Here is a 12,967-nt window from a genome sequence, read left to right as displayed (position 1 = left end):
GCAGAGGCAGAGAGAGAGAGAGAGAGAGAGAGGTCTTCCATTCACCGGTTCATTCCCCAGATGGCCGTAATGGCCAGAGCTGAGCTGATCCGAAGTCAGGAGCCAGGGGCTTCTTCCAGGTCTCCCATGTGGGTGCGGGGGCCCAAGCACCTGGGTCATCTTCTACTGCTTTCCTAGGCCACAGCAGAGAGCTGGATCAAAAGTGGAGCAGCCAGGACTCGAACCAGCGTCCATATGGGATGCTGGCACTGCAGATGGCAGCTTTACCTGCTATGCCATAGTGCCAGCCCCAATAAAAATACTTTAAGAAAGCATTCTGATAGTTTTTTCAGCCTGATAACCAGACAGTGATATTACACTAGGAATAATTTTTTAAATAACTTTTTATTGCAATTCTTTTTATCATTGTGTGATATTTGCACATATTTATAGGTTACAGTATGATGATGTGATACATGTTCACAATGTGTAGTGATCAAACCTGGGTAAAAATTAATTTTTAATCTACAAGTAGAAGTTGTATGTATCATATATATACTGTGGAATGGTTAAATCAAACCAATTCACATATGTATTACCTAACATAAATTTTTTGTGGTGAGGATACTTCAAGTCTACTCTCAGCAATTTTTGAGGATACAGTATATTATTAACTCTAGTCACCAGGTTGTACATTAAGTCTCTTTAACTCATAAAAAGAGCCGTTTTCGTATATAACTTGCCACAGTTGGGTTACTGACATTGAAATCCCTAGTATGTCTTCATTGCATTAATCATTCACAGTTTATCCACTATGATGAGGAAAATGTTGCTATATCAAAAGGAGCCATTGCGTGTTTTAAACACCAAATTTGTCACGAGTTAACTGCGTCATACTCACAGGTATGAAGCAGCCAGTTGGGAATCTTTGAACTGCAGAACGAAACACGAAGCTCCTGTATTTAAAAAAGAAAACAAATCAAAGATGTGATTTTCTACATCTTCCCTTTTTGTAAAAAAGATCTTTGTTGACTCATTCCCTGTCTCTCATTAAATATTTTCAAATACTAGTCTGAATATGAGGTACATCCGTGAGGTTTAAAGCCGTGAGTATGAAGATGTGCAGATGTCAGAAGGAAGGCAGGAGTGAAATGAGGAAAATAAGTGCATAATTACCTGGAAGGGAACTTGGGAACTGGGGCGGGAAGCACCTCGTACTGCCCCGGGCAAAGCCGAAGAGACTACACAGATTGAACAAGAATGGCAATAATAGGTTAACACAGGTCGGAAACTCACTTATTATCTGTCAGTCATGATCCTTTGTTTCATGATCAAATAACACTATGAGTTAGCTCTACATTTTCAAAGGTGGCGCTTCAAAACTCCAATGTACATTAACTTTTCATGGTGAGTTTTACAGACAGCATGCCCGAGACACTGCCTAGGAAAATGCCGTCCAGTGGACCCCATTTTAAATGTCCCAGATTCCACAGATCAAGCCGACCGTCCAGTGAGCCCAGAGCCGGTGCTGGGGAGCACGGTGGAAGGGCCACCTGGTCCCTGACCAGCAGGAGTGAGAAGGGCTCACGGAAACCATCCTAACACAGAACACAGCAGCCGGCGCTACAGACGGGGAAAGGCAAGGGGCAGGGAGGGACCAAACCCACTGGGGTACGTGGAGGAAGTCTTTGGAGGCAGGCAGGACTTGCTGGGGGAGATCCAGGGAGGGTGTGCCAAGAAGGAAGACTTACCTGTGAGCCCGCCTCTGCCCACTGCCAAATCTGTTACACACCATCCGGGGCTCCTGTCCCGGGTCTGTGGACGTTAGCCCACAGGCACGAGAAACGAGGGGGTGTTAGGCATCGGTGAGGGGGCAGAGTGGGATCTGTGAGGGGAGCGGGGGGAGGAGAGAAGGGAGGAGGATGCCCGGGCCTCCCCAGCGGTCTGTGTTGAAGGGGCCGGTGGGCGGGCAGGCGGGCGTGAGATGACAAAGGCCTAGGAAGAAGACTTCCCAAAGCCAGCAGTCTCCTTTCACCTCCTGGTATTTTTATATCCCATGTTAGGAAACAATACCATCTTTGTTGAGATCGAGGCACCCCTAGCCTGGAGTTCCCAGCCACGTGGACGTTCCTCTATCGCAGTTCGCCCTGCGACTGTCTTTCCCAGATTAATACACCGTTTCGACCACAGAGAAAGCTTTTCTCGAGGGTGCGGTGATGCTGACAGTAAATACAAGCTTGATGGTGAAGGACACACATGGTCCTGATGCACCTGTGCCTTGTTAACTGCTCGACATAATAAACACCAAGGAGACCAGAGTGGTCTAGTGTCACAGAAGCACAAAACCTGGTTTAGACAGAGGTCTTTCCTGGGGGCCAGCAACATATATATATATATATATATATATATATATATATATATATTTTGGACAGGCAGAGTGGACAGTGAGAGAGAGAGAGAGAGACAGAGAGAAAAGTCTTCCTTTTGCCATTGGTTCACCCTCCAATAGCCGCTGTGGCCAGCGCACTGCGCTGATCTGAAGCCAGGAGCCAGGTACTTATTCTGGTCTCCCATGGGATGCAGGGCCCAAGCACTTGGGCCATCCTCCACTGCACTCCCTGGCCACAGCAGAGAGCTGGCCTGGAAGAGGGGCAACCGGGACAGAATCCGGCGCCCCGACCGGGACTAGAACCCGGTGTGCCGGCGCCGCAAGGCAGAGGATTAGCCTAGTGAGCCACGGCGCCAGCCAGCAACATATACTTTTTAAATTCTGATGATGGTTACATGAATTTAAACATGCATACACGCTTTATTCTGTCTCTGTCTCTCTCTCTGCATATACACACACACAAGAAAGAGAAAGAGGAGGAGGGAAAAGATCCCTTAAAACAGATACTTGTTCATCCAAACTCAGCAGTCTACCTGAGAGTTCTGTAATGAGCAGCATTAGTCTGGAAGAGAAGATTGGTTACCCACAATATCATCTTGTGTACTTAACCTGCTCTGCTTGGCATCACTCAGTTTTTGCTGTTTAACGTAGCTGCAAGAGCGCTTTTTCCAGAAAGCCTCGAGGAGTCGGCCTGATGTCAGGAACTGCCTTCTGTACACGGCTAAACGGGCTGCAGACTCTCTGGGTGGTTCCGTGCTCCTTGGGTCCTTGAGTCTCACACACACACACACACACACACACACTACTCTGTCATTCCCACATAGGCTTCTCAGTTCTTCATTTGCTATGTATAATGTAAGGCTCAGAGAATACACAATATGCCTAGCTAAAAGAAAAAACAAAAAACAGATTCTAGCTAATCTTTCAAACTATGCTGATTAGACACCCAGTTTGAAGTTATAAAATATGGCAGGATGATACCCACATGGCTATGTAACTCAGTTATGTTGCCTTAATACCATCAGGGTATTATGAACAATGGGAGAAAACCTAACTTACTAGACTGATTAATGTGACAACAATATAATTGTGAAGATTTATGTTTAGAGCAGTTTTAGGCTCCTAGAAAAATTTAGAGAAAGGGCCGGAGATGTCTCTTATGCCCCTGGCTCCCACATATGCCTGACCTCCATGGTCCTCCAGAGCAATGGGTGTGTCAGACAACGGATGAGCTTACTGGGCCCCGGAGTCCACGTTGCATCAGGGCTCACTCTCGGTGTTGTGCATCCCATGACCTGGACGAAGGCACAGTGACCTGCACCCCTAATAGAAGACCACAAAGGGCATTCTCACTGCCCTGGGGATGCTCTGTGCTGTCTGTTCACCAACACACACACACACACACACACCCCGCCCCAACCCTTGGCAGCCACTGTCCTTTTTACTGTTTCCATAGTTTCATCTTTTTCAGAATGTCATCTAGTTGGAATCGTAGAGTTTGCTACCTTTTCGATGGGCTTCTTGCACTTAGCAATATGCATTTAAGTTCCATGCCTTTTAATGGCTTGATATCTCTTTTTTCAGCAGTGAAAAATATTGCATCGTCTGACTGCACCACAGTTTATTTAGCCATCCATCTACTAAAGAACATCTTGGTTGCTCCCCAATTTTTGTAGTTAGCTATAAACACCCACGGGCAGTCTTTCGTGTGGACATAGCTTTCAGCTCCTTTAGATAAATACTAAGGAGTGGACTGCTGGATATTACAGTAAAAAATATATTTAGTTTTATTTTAAAAATAATTCTTCCAAACTATCTTCCAAGGTGGCTGTATCACTGTGTACACCCAGCGGCGGTGAGGGAGGGCGCCTCTCAGCCCACATCCTCGCCAGCTTCAGTTTCCAACGTTCTGGATCTCAGCCATTCTAATAGTTGTGTAGTGCTAGCCCGTGGTGGTTTTTTTCTTGGATTTCCCTGGTGACAAATGATGTGGGGTATCTTTCCATGTGCTTGTTTGCCACCTATATAGCTTCTTTGGTGAGGTGTCTGCTAAGGTGTTTGGTGCACGTTTGTATTCATGTTGAATTGTAAGAGTTCCTTATTTATTTATTTATTTATTTATTTATTTATTTATTTATTTTTGACAGGCAGAGTGGACAGTGAGAGAGAGAGACAGAGAGAAAGGTCTTCCTTTTGCCGTTGGTTCACCCTCCAATGGCCACCGCGGCCGGCGCGCTGCGGCTGGCGCACCGCGCTGATCCGATGGCAAGAGCCAGGAGCCAGGTGCTTTTCCTTATTTTTGGATCATAGTCCTGTATCAGATATGTCTTGGGGGCTGGGCAGTGGGTTAGGCTATGGCCTTGTTACTTGAGCCATCATTTGCTGCCTCCCAGAGCTGCTCTGGCAGGAAGCTGGAGTTGGGAGCTGAGGCCAGGAAAAATCCAGGGATTTCTATGTGGGACATGGGCATCTTAACTGCTACGCCAAACACCTCAGTACTGTGCTTTTAATATCAAATTCTATTTATTCATTGCTGTTTTATAGGAAAGCACCTGACTTTTGTATATCAGCCTTTATCCTACAACATTACTACAAATACTACTAGTTCCAAGAACTGCTTTTGTTCTTTTGAATTATTTACATGGACAATCTCATCATCTGTGAATAAGGACAATTTTATTTCTTCTTTCCCAATTGGTCTTTTCCTTTTCTTTTCTTGCTGCATTAACAAGGACTAAGAGTGGTTGGAGAGCAATATCTTGCCTTGTCCTTGACCTTAGTGGGAAAGTTTCTAACTGTTAAGTATGATGATAACTGTAGGTTTTTTGGTAAGTATTCTTTATTAAGTTGCAGAAGTTCCCCTCTATTCCTATTTTACTGAGAATTTTGATCATGAGTGGATGTTGGGTTTTGTCAAATGCTTTTTCTGCATCTATTGACGTAATCTGTTACTTTTCTTCTTTAGCTGTTGAGGCCGTAGATTAATTTTTGAATGTTGAACCAGTCTTGCATTTAACTGAGATAAATCCAAGCTGGTCTTGGTGCATTATTCTTTTTATACATTGTTGGACTTCACTTACTAATATGTTGTTTAGGATTTTTGCATCTATATTCATAAAAGATATTGGTCCCATAGTTTTCTTATGATTTATTTGTCTGACTTTGATATCAGGGTGATGCTGGCCTCATAGAATGAGTTAGAAAACGCCTTCTAATTCTACCTTCTGAAAGGGATTATAAAGAATCGGTATGATTTCTTCCTTAAATATTTGGTAGAATACACATGTGATCTCACCCAGGACTGTAACACTATTATTTACTTGATTTCTTTAATAAATATAAGCCTATTTAGAGTGTCAATTTCTTCTTATGTGGGCTTTGACAGATGGTTTCTCCCAAGGAACTGGGCTATCCAGGTTATCAAATTTGCAGGCACAGAATTGTTCATAATGTCCCTATGTTATCCTTTTAACATCCGGGTATCTGTAATGATGTCCTCTCTTGTGGGTCTGATATTAGTAGTTTGTGTCTTCTTTTTTCCTTAGCCTGGATAGAGGTTTACCAGCTTTGTCCATCTTGTCAAGCTTTGTTTCGTTGATTTTTCTCAGTTGATTTCCCATTTCCAATTTCATGGACTTCTGCTCTAATTTTTGCTAATTTATTTTCTTCTGCTTACTCTGAGTTTGATCTACCTTTCTTCTAGTTTCCTAAGGCAGTAACTTAGATGACTGACTTTGGGCCTTTCTTCTTTTCTGGCATATGCATTCAGTGCTATAAATGCCCTTCTAAGCACTGCTTTTGCTATATCCCAGATTTGGTTGGACTGTTCTCATTTTCATGTTGTTCAGAATGGCCTTAAATCTCTCCTGAGAGATCTTCTTTGATGCATCTGTCTTTTCAAAGTGTGTTGTTTAATCTCCATGTGTTTGGGGGATTTTCTAGTTACCTTGCTATTACTGGTTTGTAGTTTAATTCCATGGTGGCCTGAATGCAGACACTGTATGATTTCTATTCTCTCCAACTCGGTAAGGTGTGTTTTCATGGCTCATAATGGGCTGAACGCTTTTCTGCTATTGTTGAAGCAGTCTGTACACATCAATTATATTCCGTTGACAAATGTTGGTGTTGACTTCAACTACATCCTTGCTGAAGGAAGCCTGACGGGTCTGTGCATTTCTGGTAAAGCAGTGTTTAAGCCTCCAACTGTAATAGTGGGCCCACCTATTTCTCTGTGCAGTTTTACAGGTTTTGGCCTCCTGTGGTTTGATACTCGGCAGCTAGGCACGTACACATTGCTATCCCTCCTTGGGGTGCTGACCCTTACCATTATAGTGTCCTTCTCTATCCTGGATGACTTTCCTTGCTCTTTTGAGATGAATGAAGCCCCTCCTGGTTTTCTTTAGGTGAGTGTTTGAATGATGTATCTTTATTCACTTTTCATCAATATATGTTCTTACACTTTTTTTTTTTTTTTTGACAGGCAGAGTGGACAGTGAGAGAGAGAGAGAGAGAGACAGAGAGAAAGGTTTTCCTTTTCCGTTGGTTCACCCCCTAATGGCCGCTATGGCCGGCGCACCGCACTGATCCGAAGCCAGGAGCCAGGTGCTTCTCCTGGTCTCCCATGTGGGTGCAGGGATCCAAGCACTTGGGCCATCCTCCACTGCACTCCCAGGCCACAGCAGAGAGCTGGACTGGAAGAGGAAAAACCAGGACAGAATCCGGCGCCCCAACTGGGACTAGAACCCGGTGTGCCGGAGCCACAGGTGGAGGATTAGCCTAGTGAGCCGCAGCGCCGGCCTATGTTCTTACACTTAAAGTAAGTTTCTTGCAGACAATATTTATCTGGGTCTTGTATTTTGATCCACTTTGACAATCTTGTCTTTTAGTTGATTCATTAAGACCATTGATGGTCCAAGTGATTATTTACAGTTGAATTAATATCTGCCATATTCATTGTCTGCAACAATTCTGGGGCCAGCACTGTGATGTAGCGGTAAAGCTGCACCTCTTTCAAATAAATAATAGATCTTTAAAAAAATATTCTTTGCTCTTGTTCTTCACTTCTATTTTTGTTTTTCCATTCTTTTTTTCCCACCCTTTGTGGGTCTAATTAAATTTTATATTATTTCATTTTCTCTCCTTTCTTAGAATAGCAGTTTTCGTTTTCTACTTTTAATTTTTTTTAAAGATTTATTTATTTATTTGAAAGTCAGAGTTACACAGAGAGAGGAGAGGCAAAGAAAGAGAGGTCTTCCATCCGATGGTTCACTCCCCAGATGGCCACAACGGCCGGAGCTGCACCTATCCGAAGCCAGGAGCCAGGAACTTCCTCCAGGTCTCCCACATGGGTGCAGGGCCACCTTCCACTGCTTTCCCAGGCCCTACCAGAGTGCTGGATCTGAAGTGGAACAGCCAGGACTCGAACTGGCGCCCATGTAGGATGCTGGCCCTGAAGGCCAGGGCATTAACCCACTGCGCCACAGCGCTGGCCCCACAATATATATTTACATCTAATTTACATTTACAGTCCACCTTTAATAACACTGTACTGCCTTATGGGTAATTGAGCACCTTATCATAACAAGGTAATCCTGATTCCTCCCTCCTGTACCTTGTATCATTGCTATCACTCATTGTACCTACATGTAAACATACATAAGCACACACAAGATATATATATAAGAATACATAATCACACACTTTGTCATTATTTTTGGAGAAATTCACATTTAGATCAGTTAGAAAGTTAAAAAAAAAAAAAAGGGACAGGCATTTGTTTCAGCAGTTCAACTGCTGATTAAGATGTCCTCATTCCATACTGGATACTAAGGCACACCCCTGAGAGGCAGCAGGTGGGAGACCCGGAGGAACCTCTGGCTTCAGACGGGCCCAGCTCTGGTTATTGCGGCCATCTGGAGAGTGAACCAGAGGGTCCAGCATCTCTGTCTCTTCCTCTCTCTCTCTTTATAAACTCTGCCTTTCATATAAATAAATAAATAAATCTTAAAAAAAAAAACCTGATTGGCTGGCGCCACGGCTCACTAGGCTAATCCTCCGCCTGCGGCGCCGGCACCCCGGGTTCTAATCCCAGTCGGGGTGCCAGATTCTGTCCTGGTTGCTCCTCTTCCAGTCCAGCTCTCTGCTGTGGCCCAGGAAGGCAGTGGAGGATGGCCCAAGTGCTTGGGCCCCAGCACCTGCATGGGAGACCAGGAGGAAGCACCTGGCTCCTGGCTTTGGATCGGCGCAGCGCCGGCCATAGCGGCCATTTGGGGGATGAACCAACAGAAGGAAGACCTTTCTCTCTGTCTCTCTAACTCTGCCTGTAAAAAAAAAAAAAAAAAAAAAAAAAAGGAAAAGAAAAGAAAAGAAACTTATCTACTGGCAACAAATTTCCCAAATTTTTGTTTGCCTAGGCAAGTTTTTATTTTCCCTTCACTTGTGAAGGCTAATTTCACAGGGTACAGAATTGGAGAGGCAGAATTGTTAGAGGCAGGAGCCGGTTAGTGGGGGGGGGGGGGGGGGGGGACGGGTAGTAAGTAAGGGAGGAGGGGGCCTAAGGCAAACGGGAAATTAACAAGATGGGAGGAGCAAGAGATAAGGACCAGGGAGGAAAAGGGGAGGGGAGGAGAGAGATAAGGAAGTAGGATGTGATCAGGGCAGGAAGGGAGGACACCTGGGCACCAAACAACTGCTGGAGGTCCCTGTGTAAAACCTCCCACAGGGACTCCCCGGCCCCTCCTCTCCAGGGGCTGCCTGCTCTCCCGCACTGGATTTGCACTTCCTCTTCTTGCTTGCGTGGTTTCTGAAGAGGAGCGGGCTACAAGGCTTGTGGTGGTGCCTCCTTAGGCATCTCCCTCCACCCACCACCCCATACACTGCCCTGGGCCTCTTTTGGATTTCTGAGCCGTCTCTGATTTCCCGAGGTTTGAAGATCACATGCCCAGCCGAAAGTTTTCTTCGGCATCTACCCTTCTTGTTCAGGGAGCTTGATTTGCTCTCTTGACATTAATTTGACATTTTTCAAATATTTCTTCTTTTTTACTCTTCCTTCTTCTCGTATGCCCATGGTGAGTATATTACACATTTTGTAGTTGTCTCAGGCTTCCTGGATATTCTAGGGGGTTTGTCTCGGGCTTCCTTCTTTTTGGAGGTTTCTCCTGAGACATCCTGGAGTCACAGATTCTTACTGCACCTGAGGCCAGTGCACCTGTAAGCCCATCAAAGGCACCCTTCATTTCTGTTCCAGCATTCTCCCTCTCCAGCACTTCTTGTTCTTTCTTAGGACTCCGTCTCTGCTTGCATTGCCCATCTGTTCTTGCACATTGCCTACTATATCCATTAGCGCCCACAGTCAGCATCTTAATCACAATTGTCGCAGCGCCCTGCCATTCCTGATTGTGATGCTTGCTCTATGTCTTCAAGTAGGTTTTTCTTTCTTCTTTTTTTGGTCTTTTAGTCTACCATGTAATTTTTAATGGATAATGAGTTATGATGTACTGAGTGAAAGGAATGACTGTAAACAGACCTTTAATGATGTGGAGATAGGCATGGGGGAAGGGATGCATTCCATTGTCCTCCAATAGGAGCAGTCCTGTGGTGAGCCTCTCTGGACTGTGGATTTCACAAGCTTTTCTCAGCTCCTCCCTCACTCCTAAGCTGGGCAGGATCACAAGAGCTGCTGAAGTGGGGCACTGTGCCTTCCCCGCCTTCCCCCGTGGGTGAGGCTCTGATGGAACTCTGCTAGCCGGGTCCTGGTGAACCAGCTTCTCCTAGGGGCAGACCTTATCAAGGACACAGTGCCCGGCTGGGTTCTTTCTTTTCTTTTTCTGATGAGTTTCAATGCTGTCCCTTTTCCTCTCACCCTAGCAGAAGCAGGAAGGGATCTGTCAGTGATATTTACTGTGAGAGCTTGCTCCAGCTCTTGGAGCTCACTCACAAAACCATGAGGCCACCTCTCAACTGCTCCCCCTGGAGCTTTTAACTCTCAGATTTGCTCACACTGAGCCTCCAGCCACTTGCTGGTTACAGCTCGGCTGTTCCTACCCGGTCAGGGTTCCTGGAGAGGTTACCATGTGTGGTTTCCTGCTAAGTTGTGATTATCCGCATCCTCCTGCTTGTCTCACCAATTTGAAGGACTGAAATTTGCCCTGTGACCTGCCTTCTCTTACAGTTCTAAGAGAAGCTGTTGATTTTTCAGTTTATTTAGCTTTTAACATGCTGTTAGGATGGAAGTGCAACTTCCAAGCTAGTTACAGACAGAACTAGAAACCAGAACCCAGACCCATAAAAAGGTAGGACAGAAAGAAAGAGATTTCTCACTCCTTTAGAAGCCGTATCAGAATAACAAGGTGAGTGCAGCCAAGGGGCTGCCAGGTGCAAAATATTTTTAGGCACTGTTGGTAAAATAATGTCTTCTCTCTGAGAAGCTAAGCCTCTTGTGTCATATAGAAAATTCACTGCTTCGCCGACGCTGCGGCTCACTAGGCTAATCCTCCACCTGTGGCGCTGGCACCCCGGGTTCTAGTCCCGGTCAGGGCGCCGGATTCTGTCCTGGTTTTTCCTCTTCCAGTCCAGCTCTCTGATGTGGCCCAGGAGTGCAGTGGAGGATGGCCCAAGTCCTTGGGCCCTGCACCTGCATGGGAGACCAGGAGAAGCACCTGGCTCCTGGCTTCAGATCAGCGCAGTGCGCCGGCTGTAGTGGCCATTTGGGGGGTGAACCAATGGAAGGAAGACCTTTCTCTCTGTCTCTCTCTCTCACTGTCCACTCTGTCTGTCAAAAAAAAAAAATTTTTTCACTGCTCAAAATCCAAGAAATAGACAACATAATACTTCCTTTAAAAAGAAGTACACCTGATGACCCAATAACACCCCCCTTAATTTGACCAGTATCTTGTCATTTCCACTAGGACTACAGTGAGTCCCAGTTTCTGGGATCAGTTTTCTGCACTCAACTTTCATTTCATTTGCCACATCCTTGAGGTAGTTGTCTGTCACAACTGCCACTTCGCCCCACAGCAGCTTGTAGAGAAGTTTGGCCTCAAAAACTATCTTCAAGGCCCACGATTTTCATTTCAATGAACCATGAATCATTTTGTCTTATCTATATTTGGCTCTTTGTTATCCCAACATCTAAGTCTTGGCCCGATCTCTAACTAACCAGTTTCTAGAGTAGAGCAGGTGCTCAAAATGACTGCCTACTTCAAATCTAATCTGAGTGTTCAGATCACTGTTTTGTTGTTTTAATAAAATGCACCACTTCATGCCGAACCCTGGAGGGAGGCTTCTCAAGGAGGCCATGGTTACTGCAGGACCCAGGATGCCCACCCTGGTGTCCACCACCACGTTCTTGGGCGCAGACTAAACCTTTCTGTTGAAAATTCTCTCAGTAGTTGTTGTATCCTGGAATACTTTTATAATTAATGTATCCTTAGAGATATATCGTCACATTATAAACACAGCTAACAAGAATCAAGGAACTGCCAGATTTGTGAGTCCCAGTCTCAGGTCAGGGATATCTTTTGAACACATCAAATGGACCCAGCTCCCCACCAATCGCCTGGGAGAAGTGGCAGAAGTTGGCCGAAGTGTTTAGGCCCCAGTCACCCATGTGGGAGACTCGGATAAAGCTCCAGGCTCCTGGCCTTGGCTTAGCCCAGCAGTGGCGGTAGTGACCATGTGGGGAGTGAACCAGCAGATAGAAGATGTCTGATGTCTCTCCCTTTCTCTCTGTAACTCTGACTTTCAAATAAAGAAATAAATCTTTTTTTTTTTTTAAGGAACATATAAAGAAGGGAGAATACATAAGGGCAAAAAATTTTGAGCTTTTTACTAATGAGCATGACTGAAAAAGACCATTACTTATACCAGGAAAACAACTCAAGATCAACAAAAAGAAATGAATGGGTCTCCTTGTCCTCTGTCCAACCCCTACTTTCCAAATGGAAACCATTGCTAATCGAGTACTCCTCACAGAGACGAGCACGCCATTAACATTACGTCCATGTACCTTCCCTCCAGTTACACACACGTGAGTATGCTATGAGTACCAGCCTCATGGGAGCCCTCCCCCAGGAATTTGAGGCTCTAAAAGGGCACTTCCAGAAAATAAATTCTCCCACCTCATCCCATCACCAAAGGACAGCAGGGTGTCCGTGGGAGGGGAGAAGAAACTCATCCCTAAGAGGTGATAACCATGGGCTGTTCTCTTCCACGGACTCCAGTCCAAATTCACACAACTGGGGTGACCTAAGAACACATAAGCAAGTGCATTTCAAATGATACCAGACTGGCAGTTCCCCTAAATATTAGCAGAAGCAGAAACAAACCTTCTATGGGGCTGGCGCTGGCGCTGTGGCATAACAGGAAAAGCCGCCACCTGCAGTGCCAGCATTCCACATGGGTGCCAGTTCGATCCCTAGCTGCTCCAGCTCTCTGCTATGGCCTGAGAAAGCAATAGAAGATGGTCCAAGTGCTTGGGCCCCTGCACTTGAGTGGGAGACCCAGAAGTAGCTCCAGGCTCCTGGCTTCAGATCGGCACAGCTCCAGCCATCGTGGTCATCTGGGGAGTGAACCAGCAGGTGGAAGACCTCTGTCTCTCTC

At 45.5% G+C, this 12,967-nt stretch overlaps 1 protein-coding gene across 1 annotated transcript in view; it reads right to left on the bottom strand.

Moving 5' to 3' along the window:
- Positions 1 to 12,967, bottom strand: part of STPG4 (sperm-tail PG-rich repeat containing 4) — a 55,597-nt gene that overhangs the window by 29,952 nt on the left and 12,678 nt on the right. The window contains exons 4-5 of the mRNA XM_002709726.5: positions 1,156 to 1,220; positions 881 to 935 (exon numbers count right to left, since the gene is read on the bottom strand). Of these exons, the coding sequence (XP_002709772.3) occupies positions 881 to 935; positions 1,156 to 1,220 (120 nt within the window). The remainder of the gene's footprint in view (positions 1 to 880; positions 936 to 1,155; positions 1,221 to 12,967) is intronic.

The sequence above is a fragment of the Oryctolagus cuniculus genome, chromosome 2, assembly GCF_051225735.1.
Source record: "Oryctolagus cuniculus isolate XC-2025 breed Fujian yellow rabbit chromosome 2, ASM5122573v1, whole genome shotgun sequence".
NCBI classification, from domain to species: domain Eukaryota; kingdom Metazoa; phylum Chordata; class Mammalia; order Lagomorpha; family Leporidae; genus Oryctolagus; species Oryctolagus cuniculus.
The sequence above is the reverse complement of the archived record's forward strand: the minus strand, read 5'-3'. Positions and strand labels throughout refer to the sequence as shown.